At 28.0% G+C, this 16,073-nt stretch overlaps 5 protein-coding genes across 10 annotated transcripts in view; 4 read left to right on the forward strand and 1 right to left on the reverse strand.

Annotated features, from left to right (window-relative positions):
- The window catches only part of Syt7 (Synaptotagmin 7), a 141,233-nt gene extending 139,535 nt beyond the window's left edge, over positions 1-1,698 (reverse strand). Inside the window, exon 1 of the mRNA XM_067350036.1 lies at positions 1,575-1,698. The gene's annotated coding sequence lies outside the window, so the exon portion shown is untranslated. The remainder of the gene's footprint in view (positions 1-1,574) is intronic.
- A 2,488-nt stretch (positions 1,699-4,186) lies between these two features.
- Positions 4,187-10,031, forward strand: LOC105679392 (vanin-like protein 1). Of its 5 annotated transcripts, none has more exons than XR_010888633.1 (12): positions 4,187-4,259; positions 4,420-4,574; positions 4,687-4,926; positions 5,565-5,811; positions 6,562-6,642; positions 6,772-6,909; positions 7,037-7,183; positions 7,315-7,475; positions 7,549-7,763; positions 7,862-7,966; positions 9,247-9,327; positions 9,895-10,031. XR_010888633.1 is itself a non-coding variant. In XM_012379404.2 (12 exons), the coding sequence occupies exons 6-12, from the start codon at positions 6,583-6,585 to the stop codon at positions 8,817-8,819; spliced, it is 1,602 nt and encodes a 533-aa protein (XP_012234827.1). In that variant the 5' UTR covers positions 4,188-4,259; positions 4,420-4,574; positions 4,687-4,926; positions 5,565-5,811; positions 6,431-6,448; positions 6,562-6,582; the 3' UTR covers positions 8,820-8,891. The 5 variants fall into 5 exon arrangements, 4 of the variants coding, with proteins under 4 accessions (XP_067206133.1, XP_012234827.1, XP_012234828.1 ...); XM_012379404.2 differs by lacking the exons at positions 9,247-9,327; positions 9,895-10,031 and adding exons at positions 6,431-6,448; positions 8,044-8,891 and having other exon boundaries at positions 4,188-4,259; XM_067350032.1 differs by lacking the exon at positions 9,895-10,031 and having other exon boundaries at positions 9,247-9,361.
- Positions 9,771-11,000, forward strand: LOC105679393 (cytochrome b-c1 complex subunit Rieske, mitochondrial-like). Its single transcript, XM_067349336.1, has 4 exons — positions 9,771-9,782; positions 9,831-10,041; positions 10,196-10,373; positions 10,653-11,000. The coding sequence occupies exons 1-4, from the start codon at positions 9,771-9,773 to the stop codon at positions 10,942-10,944; spliced, it is 693 nt and encodes a 230-aa protein (XP_067205437.1). The 3' UTR covers positions 10,945-11,000.
- Positions 11,001-11,483: 483 nt separating this feature from the next.
- Positions 11,484-14,742, forward strand: LOC105679335 (vanin-like protein 1). 2 transcript variants are annotated; one of them, XM_012379278.2, is made up of 9 exons: positions 11,485-11,827; positions 12,051-12,124; positions 12,227-12,364; positions 12,516-12,662; positions 12,746-12,894; positions 12,972-13,225; positions 13,319-13,423; positions 13,514-13,674; positions 13,761-13,900. In XM_012379278.2, the coding sequence occupies exons 2-9, from the start codon at positions 12,065-12,067 to the stop codon at positions 13,767-13,769; spliced, it is 1,023 nt and encodes a 340-aa protein (XP_012234701.1). In that variant the 5' UTR covers positions 11,485-11,827; positions 12,051-12,064; the 3' UTR covers positions 13,770-13,900. The 2 variants fall into 2 exon arrangements, with proteins under 2 accessions (XP_012234700.1, XP_012234701.1); XM_012379277.2 differs by having other exon boundaries at positions 11,484-11,827; positions 13,514-14,742.
- A 138-nt stretch (positions 14,743-14,880) lies between these two features.
- On the forward strand, positions 14,881-16,042 carry MED11 (mediator complex subunit 11). Its single transcript, XM_012379428.2, has 3 exons — positions 14,881-15,106; positions 15,253-15,393; positions 15,477-16,042. Exons 1-3 carry the CDS (start codon positions 15,031-15,033, stop codon positions 15,596-15,598), a joined length of 339 nt encoding a protein of 112 aa, XP_012234851.1. The 5' UTR covers positions 14,881-15,030; the 3' UTR covers positions 15,599-16,042.
- Positions 16,043-16,073: the final 31 nt, after the last annotated feature.

Genomic DNA, 16,073 nt, shown 5'->3' on the forward strand with positions numbered 1-16,073 from the left:
TTGTATTATACCTATCAAAATATTTAAATCACAATAATAAAAACAAAAGGCCGTAACTAAATGTAGAAGCATGTAGCAATCATTAAATATTCATTAATGATAATACAAATTGATTATTCTTGAAAATAAAAAGTTATGGAATCTTTAATGAATTAGTTAGTAGAGAGAATTAGTTAGAAAATTTATATTTAATAATTGCTACATGCTTCTACATTCAGCTATAGCCTTTAAGCCCTTGCTTTTATTATTGTGATATTAAAAATTAATCTCTAATATTAATGTGAATAAATAAAAACAAAAATCTTTTGTTTAAAAATAAAATATTCTATCTATAAAAATTTTAATATATTAAAACTAATTATTGTTTAAGACAAATACCAAAAAAAATTTTCTATCGTAAAATTGGCAAAAACATTAATTTTTTTTAAAGCATAAGCTTTATAATATATTTTTTAAATTATTATAATTATAATTATAGAAATAATTTTTTATAAACATAATTAAGTATTTTATCTAGAGAATATACATAACTTCTTTTCTCACGTATCAAAAGTTAATCTCTGTCAATGTCTAATTTAAAGCGATATGCCGATATATGATAATACATGGAGATCGCCGACAAATTCTCAACTATATTGAAGAGAGATTGCAAATTTAAAATTCTCTCACTGCTACGAGGAGTAAAAGTTAAATGCTACGACCTCGATTAATCGTATAGCAAAGCGAGCACGAATAAGGGAGTAAATGGGAGTCATAAACAGGTCGTTTACATGCCTTAGTCAGGACTTAACTTACTGGTTAGTTAGGTTTACACCTAACAGCCCTTAGGGTCAAGCGTGATCACTTTGGGACTATCATTAATTAAACAAATTAGTTACAACAGATCAATCAACCTTGAAATATTTAATTTAAATTGGCAGATTACTCGGCAAAAATCAATCCAATCAAAAACAAGTAGATATTCGCCGGCGACATCGAATGTAAATGTGATTTAAAGAAAAAATTAAAATTAAAGTTATTAAAATTCAAGTTTTACAGTCAACAATAATTGAATTTGGCAAAGACGCGTATTGTACTGCAATATTGCTATCTTGTAACCCAGCTCCTCGGAACAAATATCAGTGCATGTAAGAGAATATCAAATAATCGATATTTAATATCAATAGACCAATATTGACAATGCTATCGAGCTATTGGTAACAAATATTAAAAGCTAATCCGTTATATTTATATTGATAAAAAATATTATTTAAAAAATATTGAAGCCATAGAAAACAATTCAATAAAAATCAAAATGTATTTTACTAAAAATTATTGATAATATTCATGATGCATCGACATATCGAAAATACTTTTATAACTAAAAGTGTTGTTTTCTTCAAAATATATTATTTTGAAATCTATAGCATGTACTAACGATATTGTATTCATATTCATTTAATGTCAAGATAGCTGCCTTATTTTACTATGCATTAAATGTAAAAATCGATCAATTTTTATTTTGTGATATATTTTTCCATTTATTATATCGTAATCGATTTTGCCATTAAATTACAGAATAATGGCGCACTTACCTGAAGTTATAACGGTATTGCTCGAGATGATAACGATGATTGTTGTATTTCGATGAGAAAAGATCGTGAAACACCCGAAGAAGACTTTGATCGATTCATGACGCACTGAAGCAAATCATCGATTCTGAAATTGCCATACAATATATAATAACTATACTCTATATTAAATGTGACAAGTATTCAATATTTTATTAGAGAGACATTAGAAATAACTTTTCAGACATGATGTTCATTTATAAATAGCAACAATAAAGCAAAAAAAGAATAATAACGTAAGTGTATACCTGATCATCCTTGTAATCCGGCGGGAAGAAAAGATGAAATATGCCAAGAAGATTACGATCAATTCAAAGCACATAGAAGCGGATCGTTGATTCTGGAATTTCAATATGGCATATAATAATGAACATATTCGATATTTAATGCGTTATGACAAACGTCCAATATTTTACTAAAAAAAACACTAGAAATAATTTTTTAGACATAAAAATTACTTTACGCAACAATCAGGGAAAAAATGGATGATGTGTATATCTTAATGAGCGTCTTTCTCATTCGCACCTTTAATGCGCTCTAATAGAATTTGAAATATGCAAATGCAACTTCAATTGACTTACCAAACACAGAAACCGGTCACCACTGCCGAAGCCGTGATATTAGCATCAACGCTTGCACACGGCAATAACAATATTCACATTACGATATACACATTTTATGAAACATTTCTAACAATTCTTTGTGCACGATACTCACTTTTAGATAATTATAATAGCGAAAAATACGGAGCGATTCGAATATAACGTTTCGCAATTTGTCCGTTATTGACCGCGGATCAAGCGAAAGTATTGAGTGAATAATGCGATTCTCGATGAAACGATAGAAGCAACACCTTTGCGATAATTAGGTCTGTTCACTTATACACTTATGCACTTACTTACTGCATGAAATGAAACAAACACAATTGAAATGAACAGACCAATTATGTAATTTTAATAAATATTATAAAAATTGAAATAACAAATTCCCAAACTGCATGTATTATATATTTGAAAGTTATCACAAAACATCTAAAAACCGTATCTTTAAGATATTTTTGAATTCGCTTATTAGGTTATATGAGATATAGGCTGCGTTCGCTTTGGACGCTCACGCGCTGAAAGCATCAGTCTATCTTTTTTGCTCATTATATGTCGAAGAAAGATAGAATAACGCTTTCAGCGCGTAAGCGTCCAAAGCGAACGCAGCCATAATGTATGCCGTGATTGTATTTATGCAGACTATTACATTTACGAAAACAAAATCTTAATATTAAATAAAGCATGTAATATATTAAATGAGTATTCACATATCAACACATAGAATTTACTAATAGCTGAGCGCTTTTCCTTGAAAAATGATACTGGCAACGATATTTGTTTTGATATCGCATTTTCGATTTCAATAATCTTCTGATATTTGCAGAGCATTCTGAAACAGGTTAATAATAAAATTTAATATTATCATGAGGAAATATCTTAAGGAAAGATAATGTATAAAAATCGAGATTGCGGTTAGGCGCAATCTCGTCACACAAAATCAGAATACTAATATTACTAATGTGAGAGACAACCCAGACAGCAGGATCTCCAGAAAGAATTCAAAAAGTATTCTCTTTTTTGAATTCTTTATGATCTGCTAAAATGATTACAAAAAATTATCTAAAAATGCTCTTTTCTGAGTTCTTTAACAGTAAATCAAAAAGAACTCACTATAAACTTATATTTCTAACACAAAATAGTTCATCATAATCAGCTCATTTTGACATCATATAATATGATGCGTGAAAACAAAAAACACGCACCCAACCTGACTCGGCTGGATTCTTGTTGGTCATCCATATATTGTTCGTCGATTATTCTCTTTGTTATTTATATTTACCCACAAAGTACTTTTCAAGTCTCGCAATTCGCAGTGCATAAAAAACATGCAGTGTGTGAAATTGTTCCTGGTACAACGATCTCTGACGCAATTTTTCACATGTAATTTTTTGAGGTATATTTGTTCCCAGTAAACGAGAAATTATTTAGAAAGTTTAGAAATAGGATTGAAAATTATTGAGAAGAATTAAATAAAATTCAGCATCATCGTAAATAAATTCTTCTCAGTAATTTTTAATCCTATTTCTGAACTTTCAATAATTTCTCGTTTACTAGGTTATATGCATAAAAAGCTCTTTATGATGAAATCAAAATGAGTTCAGAAGTCGACGCATCCGAGTACATTATAAGCACGTTCTAACCACCTTCTGATCTAAATTTATCAACTCAGAAAAATTTTTGGAACTCTTTAGGAGTATTATATGAGGTCATCATGCTGTCTGGGAATGTAATAATTCATCAAATATATTTCATATAACATACGCAGTGGATTTGATAAAACAAAATTGTACCGAATAGAATATACAAGCCGGATTGATTCAGATGTCTTTAGATCCATCATAAACGGTAACATTTCGCAAGTCGTCTATTTTACGTCTATCCGTCCAAGATTCGAACCACTATGGCCAATATACCGCATGAAGGTACTCTATATGAGTTACCAACTAATGAATTTACAATTACAGTCGTACACCACGTGAAGTCAGCATAAAGTTCATTGCGGGAGTTGTTTTTAACCTCAACAAATTTCGTGATAACGTTTAAAACTGTACGTATTACATAAAATAATTATTTATATATATATATACATATATATATATATATATATATATATATATATATATATAAATAGATGATAATTTTTCAACTTTAACTACATTAGAAAAGATATATTTTTATCGCTTTCTTATCTGCAAAAAATGTTCTAGATTCTAGATTGGGATATGTCCTCCTTTCGTTTCACGAAATACCTGATGTTTTCATCTTATAAAATTGCGCACTCTTTTAAAAGTTTCTGACTGTCCCTGTTTTTTCTATTCCGTTTGCTGCGTTTGATGATTATCTTATCATCTTACCGCAACGTGTAAGTATTACTTGTTAGATAACATTTTAATTATTTTGTTCATATTTGATAAGAACAGAAATAGTAACAAAAGCAGTATATCAATAATGTGTTTTATCAAATCTTATTTTAGTACCTGACAGATTAGAAAGCACGATTGCAATGCATGATAAGATTGCAAGAGACCTACATCACTGACATCGTTTCTAATTCTGAGATGAGCTTTCCAGTCTTTATTGATCAAGCACTGTTTGCTCAGTCTGATATTAACATCTCTAACTTGCAATAACTGCGTAAAAACATATATAAAAATACATGATGACTAAAGTTTTTATCATTCTTACCGCAACAGCATTCCATTCACTTTAGAAAGGTACAGAGTACAAACATTTCTAATTCAGCGTGATTGTTTCAACTATTATCTGGATTAGTTAAAATAGTACGATATAACGATATTAATCAACATTTTATCTATCAAGGTTTAGTAGTATGTATTTCGAAATATGAAACTTTAATCAGTATTATAACAGAAGAATATATTTATATCATTTTATGTATTTATATCAATTTATATTAAACATAAAGTTTCATATTTTATACTTCTGTTAATTAATCTTTAAAATATGTGCCTAAAATACTACACAAAGAAACTGTTATTAAAATATTAGTGATTTTGAATTTTGAACAATAATGTTTGAACAATGATGATAAGAAAAAGCATGTTTAATCATAAAATGGATTTAATCATAATTGTCTGTGCAATTGAGCACATTGAGCGCAATTGAGCGAAATAATTAATTATTAAATATTATCATATATATAACTCGCAGATATATAACTAAATTCGTAATTTCTACAATGAGTCAAACTTTGAATTTTTTTATTTAATTACTACTAAAAAATTACGAATGTTTTCATTCTTTTTTTTTAATTTTTTTTAATACTTTGAAATGCGTAGCTTCAAACATGCAATATAACAGAGGAATGTATTTATATTTTTCCCTGTTCAAGATTAGCTTAGCATACTGCTATATAGGCAGGAAAGTCCAAGAAACTAATACAGTCGCAGTGGAATATCTTGCAGCAATGGAATAATCGCTTCTCGGAAAAAAAACAAACTGAGTCAGCAGTTGCCATAGTGGTCGTAGTGGGATCGTGCAGAAAACTTGAATCGACCAGACTTGTAACAGCAGTGTTGTACGCCGGACGTGAGAGTTGCACAGAGACTTATTGCAACTAGTGCTAAGTGATTTACCAGGTAATTATATTTGTCAATTTTTCTCGACGGCACTATCTTACAATATTGGACATTCACATTTTACTTTGGCTTATTATCTATAATTTAATTTAAAGTATACGATGTTCCAGCTCTTTTCATACAAACTTTTTCAGCGTTTTCTATGAGTGGAATTAAAAATAAAGATCTTATATAAATTTGATACTTTCGGAAACATTATTGAAAGCAAAATCGTTCGAGAGACATATGTTTGTTAATATAGCTAGTGGTTTTTTAATTATTTTTAATTAAGTTATCATTTACACATATTTTTAATGGAATACAAAAATAGATGCTATTTTAAAATCATGATATTAATATGTTATACTTTTATTATATTACATACTGATAATTTTCCATTAATTATTAAAAATTTTTTGTTTATAACTTGAAAATATTTCTCTCAATATTTCAATATATATTTTCAAACAGATTTATTAATGTACATACAATACTGCTATGATTGCTAAGTAATCTTATATTTTTGGAAGTATTGAGAACTATTTTTTTAACATCTAACTTTATTTTATTTTGCTTCTTTTGTTTTATATTATACGTTTTTTGAAAAAAATCCGCCATCTCCTCACATTTCACACATCAGCTGATCTCTATCTTAATAGTGAGCATATACTTTGTGCATATAACCTTAAGACTAAACACACTTGTGCTCTTTACAAATATTATTTTGTAAATTATGTATATATTAAATTTATAAAGAATGTTTTTATTCAGAGACAATCAAAATTGTCAATTATGAATCAGCAATGGATTATGATTTATTTATTAATAATGTGTGCACATTTATCATATCAGGTAAATATAAAAGTTTAAATTTATTTTTTAATTATTTATATTTTTAATATATTAAATTCTGTAACTCTGAAAAAAAAGATTTATTTGATAAATGTTCTATGCACTTTATATATATTTTACTATGCATAGATGTCAACATCAAATTCAACAACATACATAGCAGCAGTAGTGGAATATCCTCCAATATATATAACAAATAACATTGAGTTGACTTTGAAAACAAATTCTGATGCTTATGTCAAACATATTGAAACAGCTAGTAAACAGGTAAATATCTTGGAGAAAAAATTAATTTAAATTGTTCTATTTAGATTATGTAATCTTTAAAAAGTGTACTCTTAATAATAATATCTTGCATATAAAAATTAATCAAAGTATTTTAAATGCTTTTTAGAATGCTGATATTATCGTTTTTCCTGAAGTTGGCTTGACAACAGTTCATTTCCCAGAAAGAGAAGAAATGCAAAATTGGACAACTATTATTCCTTCAATTGAAGATAATTATACTTCTTGCATACAAGATACTATTGAAGTCAGCGAGGTACATATTTCTTTATGTATGTGTGTGTGTATGTGTGTGTGTATACATATATATATATATACTGTGAAATTTTTTATATTATGATACTAGTCATAATTTTGAATTATTATTAAAATATTGCAAATCCGTAGACACTGAAAAAAATATCATGTGCTGCAAGGCAGAATGAAATCTATGTAGTAATCAATATTGCTGAAAAATTACCTTGCACCGAAGACCCATGCCCAAAAGATAAAGTGTTCTATTATAATACCAATGTTGTATTTGATCGCACAGGAAAAATTATTGCTAGGTATCTATATTCTCATATTATCATTAATATTACATATAATAACGTAACATAAATATCTAATTGTAATGAGCAGATATCGTAAGGCGAATCTTTTTTTGGAACCACAGTTTAATGTGACAGCAATACCAGAAGTAGTAACTTTTGATACCGATTTTGGAGTGAAGTTTGGAACCTTTATATGTTTTGATATACTGTTTTATAAACCTGCATTACAATTGACAAGGGCTTACGAAGTTACTGACATTGTGTTTCCTACAGCATGGTTTTCTGAAGCACCTTTTCTAACAGGTAAACAAGATGTGACAAAATTTTTTTCTTACTCAGTAATTTTTATTAAAAATTGTGCATTATAACAATAAGAGAATATTATCATTTATCTATTTCAGCTGTGCAAACGCAAGCAGGATGGTCATTTGCTGAAAACGTAAATCTTTTAGCCTCTGGTTATAACAGACCTGCCTTTGGTAATACAGGCAGTGGAATTTATTTAGGTAATTTAATTTTTTTAGATTTTGTATATCATTTACTATTAGTCATATATTGTGTTTATACGAGATATTTTATACAGGTCGTAAAGGAGTAGGTAAAGCAATATTGCCTTTCACTAAGCACGAGGAAATGTTAATATATGAAGTTCCTAAAATACGAAAAAGAAGTAAATCTAATCATATAGATCATCATCATGATCATTCAAAAGATCACGATGAGGAAACTATGTTCCATTCGGAAAAGCATGTACATGATGAGTTACGAAAAAGACGTGAAAGTAATACGAGAGCTAACAATGATAATGATAAATTATATTTGTTATATGATAAGATTAAAACGTTTGAAACGTTTCCTTTAGAAACTAATGTCACGAAAACTGTTTGTCAGAACAACTTCTGCTGCGAGTTTAGAATCGAAATTGTGGCAATAGACCCAAGCACAAAATATCGTTTAGTAGTTTTTAACGGCATTCGTCTTTATGGTATTGTTGAAGCAGGCGTACGAGCGTGCGGCGTAGTTCAATGTTTAAACGACTCTATTTCATCATGTGGTTCTACACAAGAATCGAAAACTGTTTTCAGCAACATTGAAATCACGACAACGCTCCATGATTATACAAATAATTTAATTATGCCTTCCACATTAAATCCACATTTACTTCCGCTTAGAAATTGGACATATAATGAACACACTCATGATAATCATGTGCATATTAACATGTTTTTAAATAACAATATGGACAATGTAGTGACATTTGGAGTATATTCCAAGAAAAATAATGCAAGCGATGTATCTTTCAATGCTATTAATTATTTTGTAACGTTATTAATGAGTTTGTTGTTAATGAAATTGTAACTTGTATATTTTGTATATGCGACAAAAAAAGTTTGTACTTACTCTGTTATATATATTATTATTATTATGTGATATGTGTGTTGTTTCAGAAATCCTACATTTTCTTCGTCTATAAGTGTATTGACAGTTTTGAGATAATCAACAATTACCTTAAATTTTCGTTTTTAACATTAAAGAACTGATTATTAGATTATAAATTAAAATTGTCTTTTTTACTAAAACACAGTTTGTGGATATAGAACATCTGAAGATTTGTAAGTGCAATATGCACAATTCTGAGACATTCTCTACATATGTACATAACTGTTTTTTAACTATTATATTTTTGATAAAATTGTACAACATTAAATATATTAAACGCTTCAATTTTTTAATTGTAATGTCTTATCAACTTACATCCAATTAATATAATTATTTCTATTTGTAGGATTAAACAATTGACATAATAAGCGAAACTTCAGGAATTAAACGTGCATACCAGATATTTCATGGAGGTGGAATAATAAAGGTATTCACGTTTCATTGCTAATAAAAATGTCTTTTACAAAAAGACACGTTTTCAACGTTTTTATTGCGACTTGCGATAATTATTTATCATCGTTATTACGTCCTTATCCAATCAATTGTAAGTATTGAAAATCTTTTACGTATCTTCAAGAAATTTTAAAATGTTTCTTTTTCTCATTAGAAATTGTCAACAAATTATTTTTTCAGACCAAATTTAAAAAATTGTATAAAGTTAAGCTTGTACTTTCTATCTTAAAATATATCTATGCATATGCAAGATTATTTCTATCATAAAGCCTAATTACTCAACATTCATTCATCTATGTTAGCTTTCAATTACTTGTCATTTATAGTTAATCAACAAAATCAATATGTTTTTTAATTAACTTATAATAAATTATTTTGACAGTAACATTCACATATGTAATTGATAATAAATTGGTAATGATCAATTACGTATGGCATGTGTAATTGATAATGAGTAATGGGCTAATCATAATTTAGCTATCTCTCATAACAAAATCGACAAAATCATTTATACAATTGTTTTTGCATTATTTCCATTTAGATTTGAAGAAATTACGTAGATATGCCTATACTGATATACCAAAGCCGAATTTTGATGAATATCGACGGAAATCCGTGAGCGATCCCGAAACACCAGCTATAAAAAGTGCTGATGACCGAAAAGCATTAAGTTGCATTGCTTCTTTCAGTATGACTTCAAAATATTTTATAGTGATATTATTTTTATGTAAAATGTATTATATATATATATATACTATTTTTTTATTGTTAAAATATGCCTCTTTTGATAAAAGAATATTTTTACAAAATCGAAACATACATAAAATTATATATATTTTTAGCTGGTGGTGTTGCTGGATTATATGCTTTCAAAGCTCACATGTTACATTATATATTCTTCATGTCGCCTTCGCGAGATGTATTGTCGGAAGCGCAATTAGAAGTGAAACTGAGCGATATACCGGAAGGAAAGGTGTCGGTCGTTAAGTGGCGCGGTAAACCCGTTTTTGTTTATCATCGGTGAGATGTAATACAAGTTGATAATTAGTAAATGCAGAAAAGATAAAAATAATTAATTCTCTATATTCCATTTTATTATAACTTATCTGTGACTCGACATTATTCGGATTTAAAATATCAATTATCGAAAGTATCATACGCTAAAAGCGTCTTTCGATAGATTATCTCAGTGTAATATATTTAATATATTTACATATAATTAATATCATATTTTATTAATTGTATTTCACACACACACACAGTGAACTTATATTCGATTACTCACGAGAATATTTGCAGGACTCAATCAATTATTGAACAGGAAAGAGCCGTAAGCTTATCGGAGTTACGCGATCCGGAAACGGACGACGATAGAGTCAAAAAGCCAGAGTGGCTCATTGTTGTAGCTATCTGTACACACTTGGGATGCGTACCGATTCCGAATGCAGGCGTTATACCGGGTGGTTTTTTTTGCACATGCCACGGTTCGCACTTTGATGCAGCCGGTCGTGCGCGAAAAGGTCCGGCACCGACCAACCTGGAAATACCCGAATATAAGTTTATAAGTGATGATAGTATTATTATTGGATAATAAATTTTTTATGTATAGTAAAATAAATGTTGAATCATATCCAGTTTCATATAGAATGATTACTTTTTATTATTATTAATGACCTTGTTATTATTGTTATATATGTTATATATACATCGAATTTGTACTGTCATACACTTTCTTTGAAAAATCTGATGTCCACAATATGCATAATTTTTACATATTTCAGATTTTTCAAAGAAAGTGCACGACTTTCGAATGCACAGAAATGTAATAGATATAATAAAACGTTAAATTCATATATAAAAATATGTATTACATATCATAAAGACGTACAAATTATACATGAATATAAGATCCTATTAATGTTATAAGACCATATTAATTTTTTATTTTTTAACTAGATTTTCTAATTATGTATTTAACGCTATTGTTATTATTAAATTGTTTTAATCTTTATTCAAAATGCTCTAATTTTCTACCTTTTTAGCCATTCTTTAATCTGCTTACTTTACCTGTTATTATCATATGTTCTTCGAAAAGTCCGCCATCACGTGACGTATACGCATCAGCTGATCTGCATGTGCCTCCATAATTCAGATTCAGACGTATTTTCACGTATGTGTGAACACATATTTTTTAGTTAATCGATTCTATTGTTTATATCTAAAGGGTCACCTAGTTTGCTTTGAAATCATGAAGATTTCAATCAGGGAAACGATGTATATGTTTGACCCGCCGACAAATATGATACTGACTTTGAGCCGTTATAACGTTTTACGACTTTACCTGTTAATAAACTTGGTAGTTCAGTTACATTTGAAAAGAAATGTTCTAAAATTTAGAAAGAAAAGGCATTTTTGATATTAAAAATAAATAAATTGTGTAAATTTTGAATCATCAGCAGATATTACTAAAACACGTAAGTAGATATAGACAGAGAAAAATTTATTTTATAACATAAGCTTTCTATTATTTAAAATTATAAAGTTTATATCATAATATTCATATGTCTTAATATTCATGCATTAAAATTGTTGGAGGTCTATAATTTTAATCATTAATTATTTCTAAAAGCGTCTCTATGTTTTATAATCTTATTGTAAATCGATTAATATGTAATTTACAAATCACTTTTGTTTAAGAGATTGAAATTAAAATGAACCAACAATGGATTATTGTTTACCTATTAGTAGCATGTACACATCTATCACATCAGGTAAATATAAAACTATTTTTAATATATTAATTTCTATAGACTTATAATTATTTGTTATATACATAAATATATATATATATATTTTTTTTTTATTACAAACAGAGATCAACGCCCAATTCACCAACATATAGAGCAGCTGTTCTAAACTATTTTTCAGCATATGTGTCAAATAATACTGAGTTAACTTTAAATATGAATTGTGCTGAATATGTCAAACTTATTGAGATAGCTCAAACAATGGTAAGCATTTTTGAAAAAAATTAGTTTAAAATGTTCTACTTAAATATAGTCTACGGAACAGTATCAGCAGGAACTGTATCAGCTCATATTGATATATAATATTGATCTGACATTTCCTGATAAAAATTAATTAAAGCATTTTTATTTTTAGGATGTTGATATAATTGTTTTTCCCGAATATGGATTAACAAGTATTGATTTATTAACAATTGATGATATATCCAGTTGGGCAACTGAAATTCCCTATGTTACAGATAACTACGTACCTTGTACAAAACGAAGTGGGTCAGTAAACGATGTACGTATATGTATACTATGCAGTTATTTATATATTATTAAATTAGTAATACACCTAAGATTACTATAAAAAATTGCTTATAGGTACTGATTAAAATATCATGTGCTGCAAAGCAGAATCGTATCTATGTGGTGATCAATGTTGTTGAGAGGACATATTCATTTCAAACGAAAAAAACAATTTATTACAGTAGCAATGTTGTGTTTGATCGCACAGGAAGAATTATTGCTAAGTATATCTTCTACATCTTTTTTATTTTAAATATTATAATGCATATTATATAAATATCTAATTACAATATATGAACAGGTATCGTAAAACGATTATTTCTGAAAAGGAAGCACAATTATTTGATTTTCCACTGTGGAACCAGATAAAGCAGCTTTTAACACTGACGGATCAAGACGAAGCAATTTTTAATACCGATTTTGGAGTAAAATTTGCAACTTTTACAAGCTATGATATATTGTTTTCTGAACCTGCATTACAATTTACAAGAATGAAAAACATTACTGATATTGTACATCCTACAGTATGGTATTCTGAAACACCGTTCTTCACAGGTAATCAAGTTGTGACAAGATATATTTCATTACACAAATTATTTTATAAAAATTTCTACGTTGGTAATAAGAGAACATTATTAATTTCTCCAGCTACGCAAATAGAAGCAGGATGGTCATTTGCCGAAAACGTAAATCTATTAACTTCTAGTTATAACAGACCTACCTCTAGTAATACAGGCGGTGGAATTTACTTAGGTAATTTAAGTTTTTTATATTTTATCTATTATTTACAATTAGTGATCTCCATTGTGTACAAGTGCGTATACGAAATAATATTCTATGCAGGTCGTAAAGGACTAGGTAAAGTAATACTGCCCAACACAGATTCACTAATAACGTATGACGTACCTAAAATCAATAGGAATAAATTGGAATCTTTGAAGTTATCCAGTTTTGCTTATTACTATCATGACTTTATACACAACTCCACCAAGCAGAAAATTCAGGTGCAAAACGAAGATGGAAATAAATTATGTAAGAGACAAGAAGATATCAACGTCAGTGAAAAAAATAAAGTATTTTTATATCGTAGTTACGATAACGGAATTCCTTTGGAATATAACATAACAAAACAATTTCAAGAAGATGTTCACATCGATGGTTTCTGTTGCAAGTTTAAAGGACACATTGAAAAAGTAGATCCATGCATAAAATATCGTTTTGTCATTTTTAAGCAACAGCGTGGTATTTTCAATATCGCAGGAGGTGTACTCGCATGCGGTATAATTCAATGTTCGAGCAATTCGATCGAGTCGTGCGGTTCGGTGGAAAAATCGGAAACTTTATTTAAGAATCTTGAAATCACAGCAGAATTTAAAAATGATAAAAATCTTTTGATCATGCCCTCAACATTAAATTCAAATTTACTTCCGCTTAACAATTGGATGTATAGTGAAAATATTCATGGTAATGATATGTCAGTTACTATATCCTTAAATAAAGCAACAAACAATATAGTAACATTTGGATTATATTTGAGAAACTTTAGTGCAGACCACATAATATAAAGATCAAATAACAATATTTGAGCATATTTTATTATGAAAGACAAGTATTAATTAATATTGTTAATAGCCTTGTTGATATTGTCGCAAAGAATTTATACTTATCTATTTAATATAAAATAGGTGTGATAACTGACATATATGACTGACACACGAATTAATTTATAATTGTTATTTATTTCTATTAATTTGCAGTATGTAATATCTGAAAAAGTAAATGTACGCAGAATATGTATGACTTTTGAGATAGTTTGTATATTAAATGCACATAATTTTTATATTTTTGATAGATCTTAAACATATTGATCGTAAACATATTGATATTTTTTTAATGTTAAGTTTTCAAATTATAATTTTATAATATATGTATATATCTAATTAATATAACTATGAATCGCATCTCTAAACATGATTTTGTTTGTACAAAATTTTTATTTATTTTTATTCATGTTGAAATGAATTGTAAGAGAAATAAATTGTAAAGACAATAAAATAATTTTTAAATTAAAAATGTTATAAATGTGGCATATGTAACTGTAGATGATTTTAAGAAATAATTATTTTTTTAAAAAGATGATTAAAACATATAAGAATATTTGTATTTTCATTCGTTACACATGCGTCGTGATAGCGATACTAATGTAGCAATACTAGTTCAGAGGGAGCTGTGTTCAGGTTCTTTCAGTTATTTTAACCTAACCTCACTTGGCTCGGGAGGTGAATGAAATTTGTTGAAGAGATTTAATAAATTTATTTTGATTTCTATTTAAAAAAATAATTATACAAATAAGAATCACAATGACACCTCCAATGGAAAGAATCCAAACTTTAGAGAATATTGAAAAGGATATTATATTGTGTTTACAAAGTGCAGGTAATTGTTAATATTTTATGGTCTATATAATTATATTATTGCAAGTTATACAAAATAAGGCACTAGATATAAATGTATAAATATACAAAACAAAATATTTGATGTACAAAATGTGTGATTAAGATATACTTTATCATTTCATACAGGACAAGCTTGCCTGGAACTGAGCAAAGAGAAATCTAGTTTGAAACAAGCAGAATCTCACACACATCAATTTATAAAAACTCTGGGACAATTGGAAACTAAATTGAGTGAACAGATTAATTATCTTACACAAGTTTCTACTGGTATGTATACTTATTTTATATCTATTATTAAAATATATTTTTTAATATGTATTTCTCTAACATGTCTCTAATATGTCTTATAGGCCAACCACATGAAGGTTCTGGATACGCGAGTCAGAAAGTGCTACAAATGGCATGGCACAGATTAGAGCATGCACGGAGCAGAGTTAATGAGTTAGAGCGCATAAAAAACAAACTAAGATGAGTACATAACTTTTCTCACAATCTAAAATATTATATTGTGAAGTAACATTATATTAATGTTACACTGTAAATATAAGTAATATTACATCACTATCATCATATTGAATTACACACTGACATTAACAATTTTTCTAAATCCAAAAATTAAAAAAATAAATTATATTTGTAAATTACTTCTACTACAGATTAAATTGTGAGAGACATTTTATAACGAACAAACATAATGATAAGACCATTTTTTAAGTATTCTTTATTGCTAAGTTGTATAATATTCTAAAAAAATACATAAATAATTTCTTTTCATATGTTATATGTTTTTATCCTATGTTTATCACATATATATATATATTATGCAAATAGTAAACTTTATAAAAACATTCCAACACGCGACATATATATTTTATGATTAACTTGTACGTATGAAATAAACATTGCGTAAAATGGATTTTGGAACACTCTTCTTGTGATATAATTGC

The sequence above is a fragment of the Linepithema humile genome, chromosome 2 (genome assembly GCF_040581485.1).
Source record: "Linepithema humile isolate Giens D197 chromosome 2, Lhum_UNIL_v1.0, whole genome shotgun sequence".
NCBI lineage: Eukaryota > Metazoa > Arthropoda > Insecta > Hymenoptera > Formicidae > Linepithema > Linepithema humile.

What these genes read in the sequence shown, in the direction of transcription:
- LOC105679392 (XM_012379404.2), top strand. Translation starts at nt 6,583, where the DNA reads ATGAATCAGCAATGGATTATGATTTATTTATTAATAATGTGTGCACAT. An exon ending in TTGAAACAGCTAGTAAACAG is followed by an intron (nt 6,910 to 7,036) that starts GTAAATATCTTG and finishes AATGCTTTTTAG; the next exon opens with AATGCTGATATTATCGTTTT. An exon ending in TGAAGCACCTTTTCTAACAG is followed by an intron (nt 7,764 to 7,861) that starts GTAAACAAGATG and finishes TATCTATTTCAG; the next exon opens with CTGTGCAAACGCAAGCAGGA.
- LOC105679393 (XM_067349336.1), top strand. An exon ending in AAGTTGCATTGCTTCTTTCA is followed by an intron (nt 10,042 to 10,195) that starts GTATGACTTCAA and finishes ATATATTTTTAG; the next exon opens with CTGGTGGTGTTGCTGGATTA. An exon ending in CCCGTTTTTGTTTATCATCG is followed by an intron (nt 10,374 to 10,652) that starts GTGAGATGTAAT and finishes GAATATTTGCAG; the next exon opens with GACTCAATCAATTATTGAAC.
- LOC105679335 (XM_012379277.2), top strand. Translation starts at nt 12,065, where the DNA reads ATGAACCAACAATGGATTATTGTTTACCTATTAGTAGCATGTACACAT. An exon ending in TTGAGATAGCTCAAACAATG is followed by an intron (nt 12,365 to 12,515) that starts GTAAGCATTTTT and finishes TTTTATTTTTAG; the next exon opens with GATGTTGATATAATTGTTTT. An exon ending in GAAGTGGGTCAGTAAACGAT is followed by an intron (nt 12,663 to 12,745) that starts GTACGTATATGT and finishes AATTGCTTATAG; the next exon opens with GTACTGATTAAAATATCATG.
- MED11 (XM_012379428.2), top strand. Translation starts at nt 15,031, where the DNA reads ATGACACCTCCAATGGAAAGAATCCAAACTTTAGAGAATATTGAAAAG. An exon ending in ATTGTGTTTACAAAGTGCAG is followed by an intron (nt 15,107 to 15,252) that starts GTAATTGTTAAT and finishes CATTTCATACAG; the next exon opens with GACAAGCTTGCCTGGAACTG. An exon ending in TCTTACACAAGTTTCTACTG is followed by an intron (nt 15,394 to 15,476) that starts GTATGTATACTT and finishes TATGTCTTATAG; the next exon opens with GCCAACCACATGAAGGTTCT.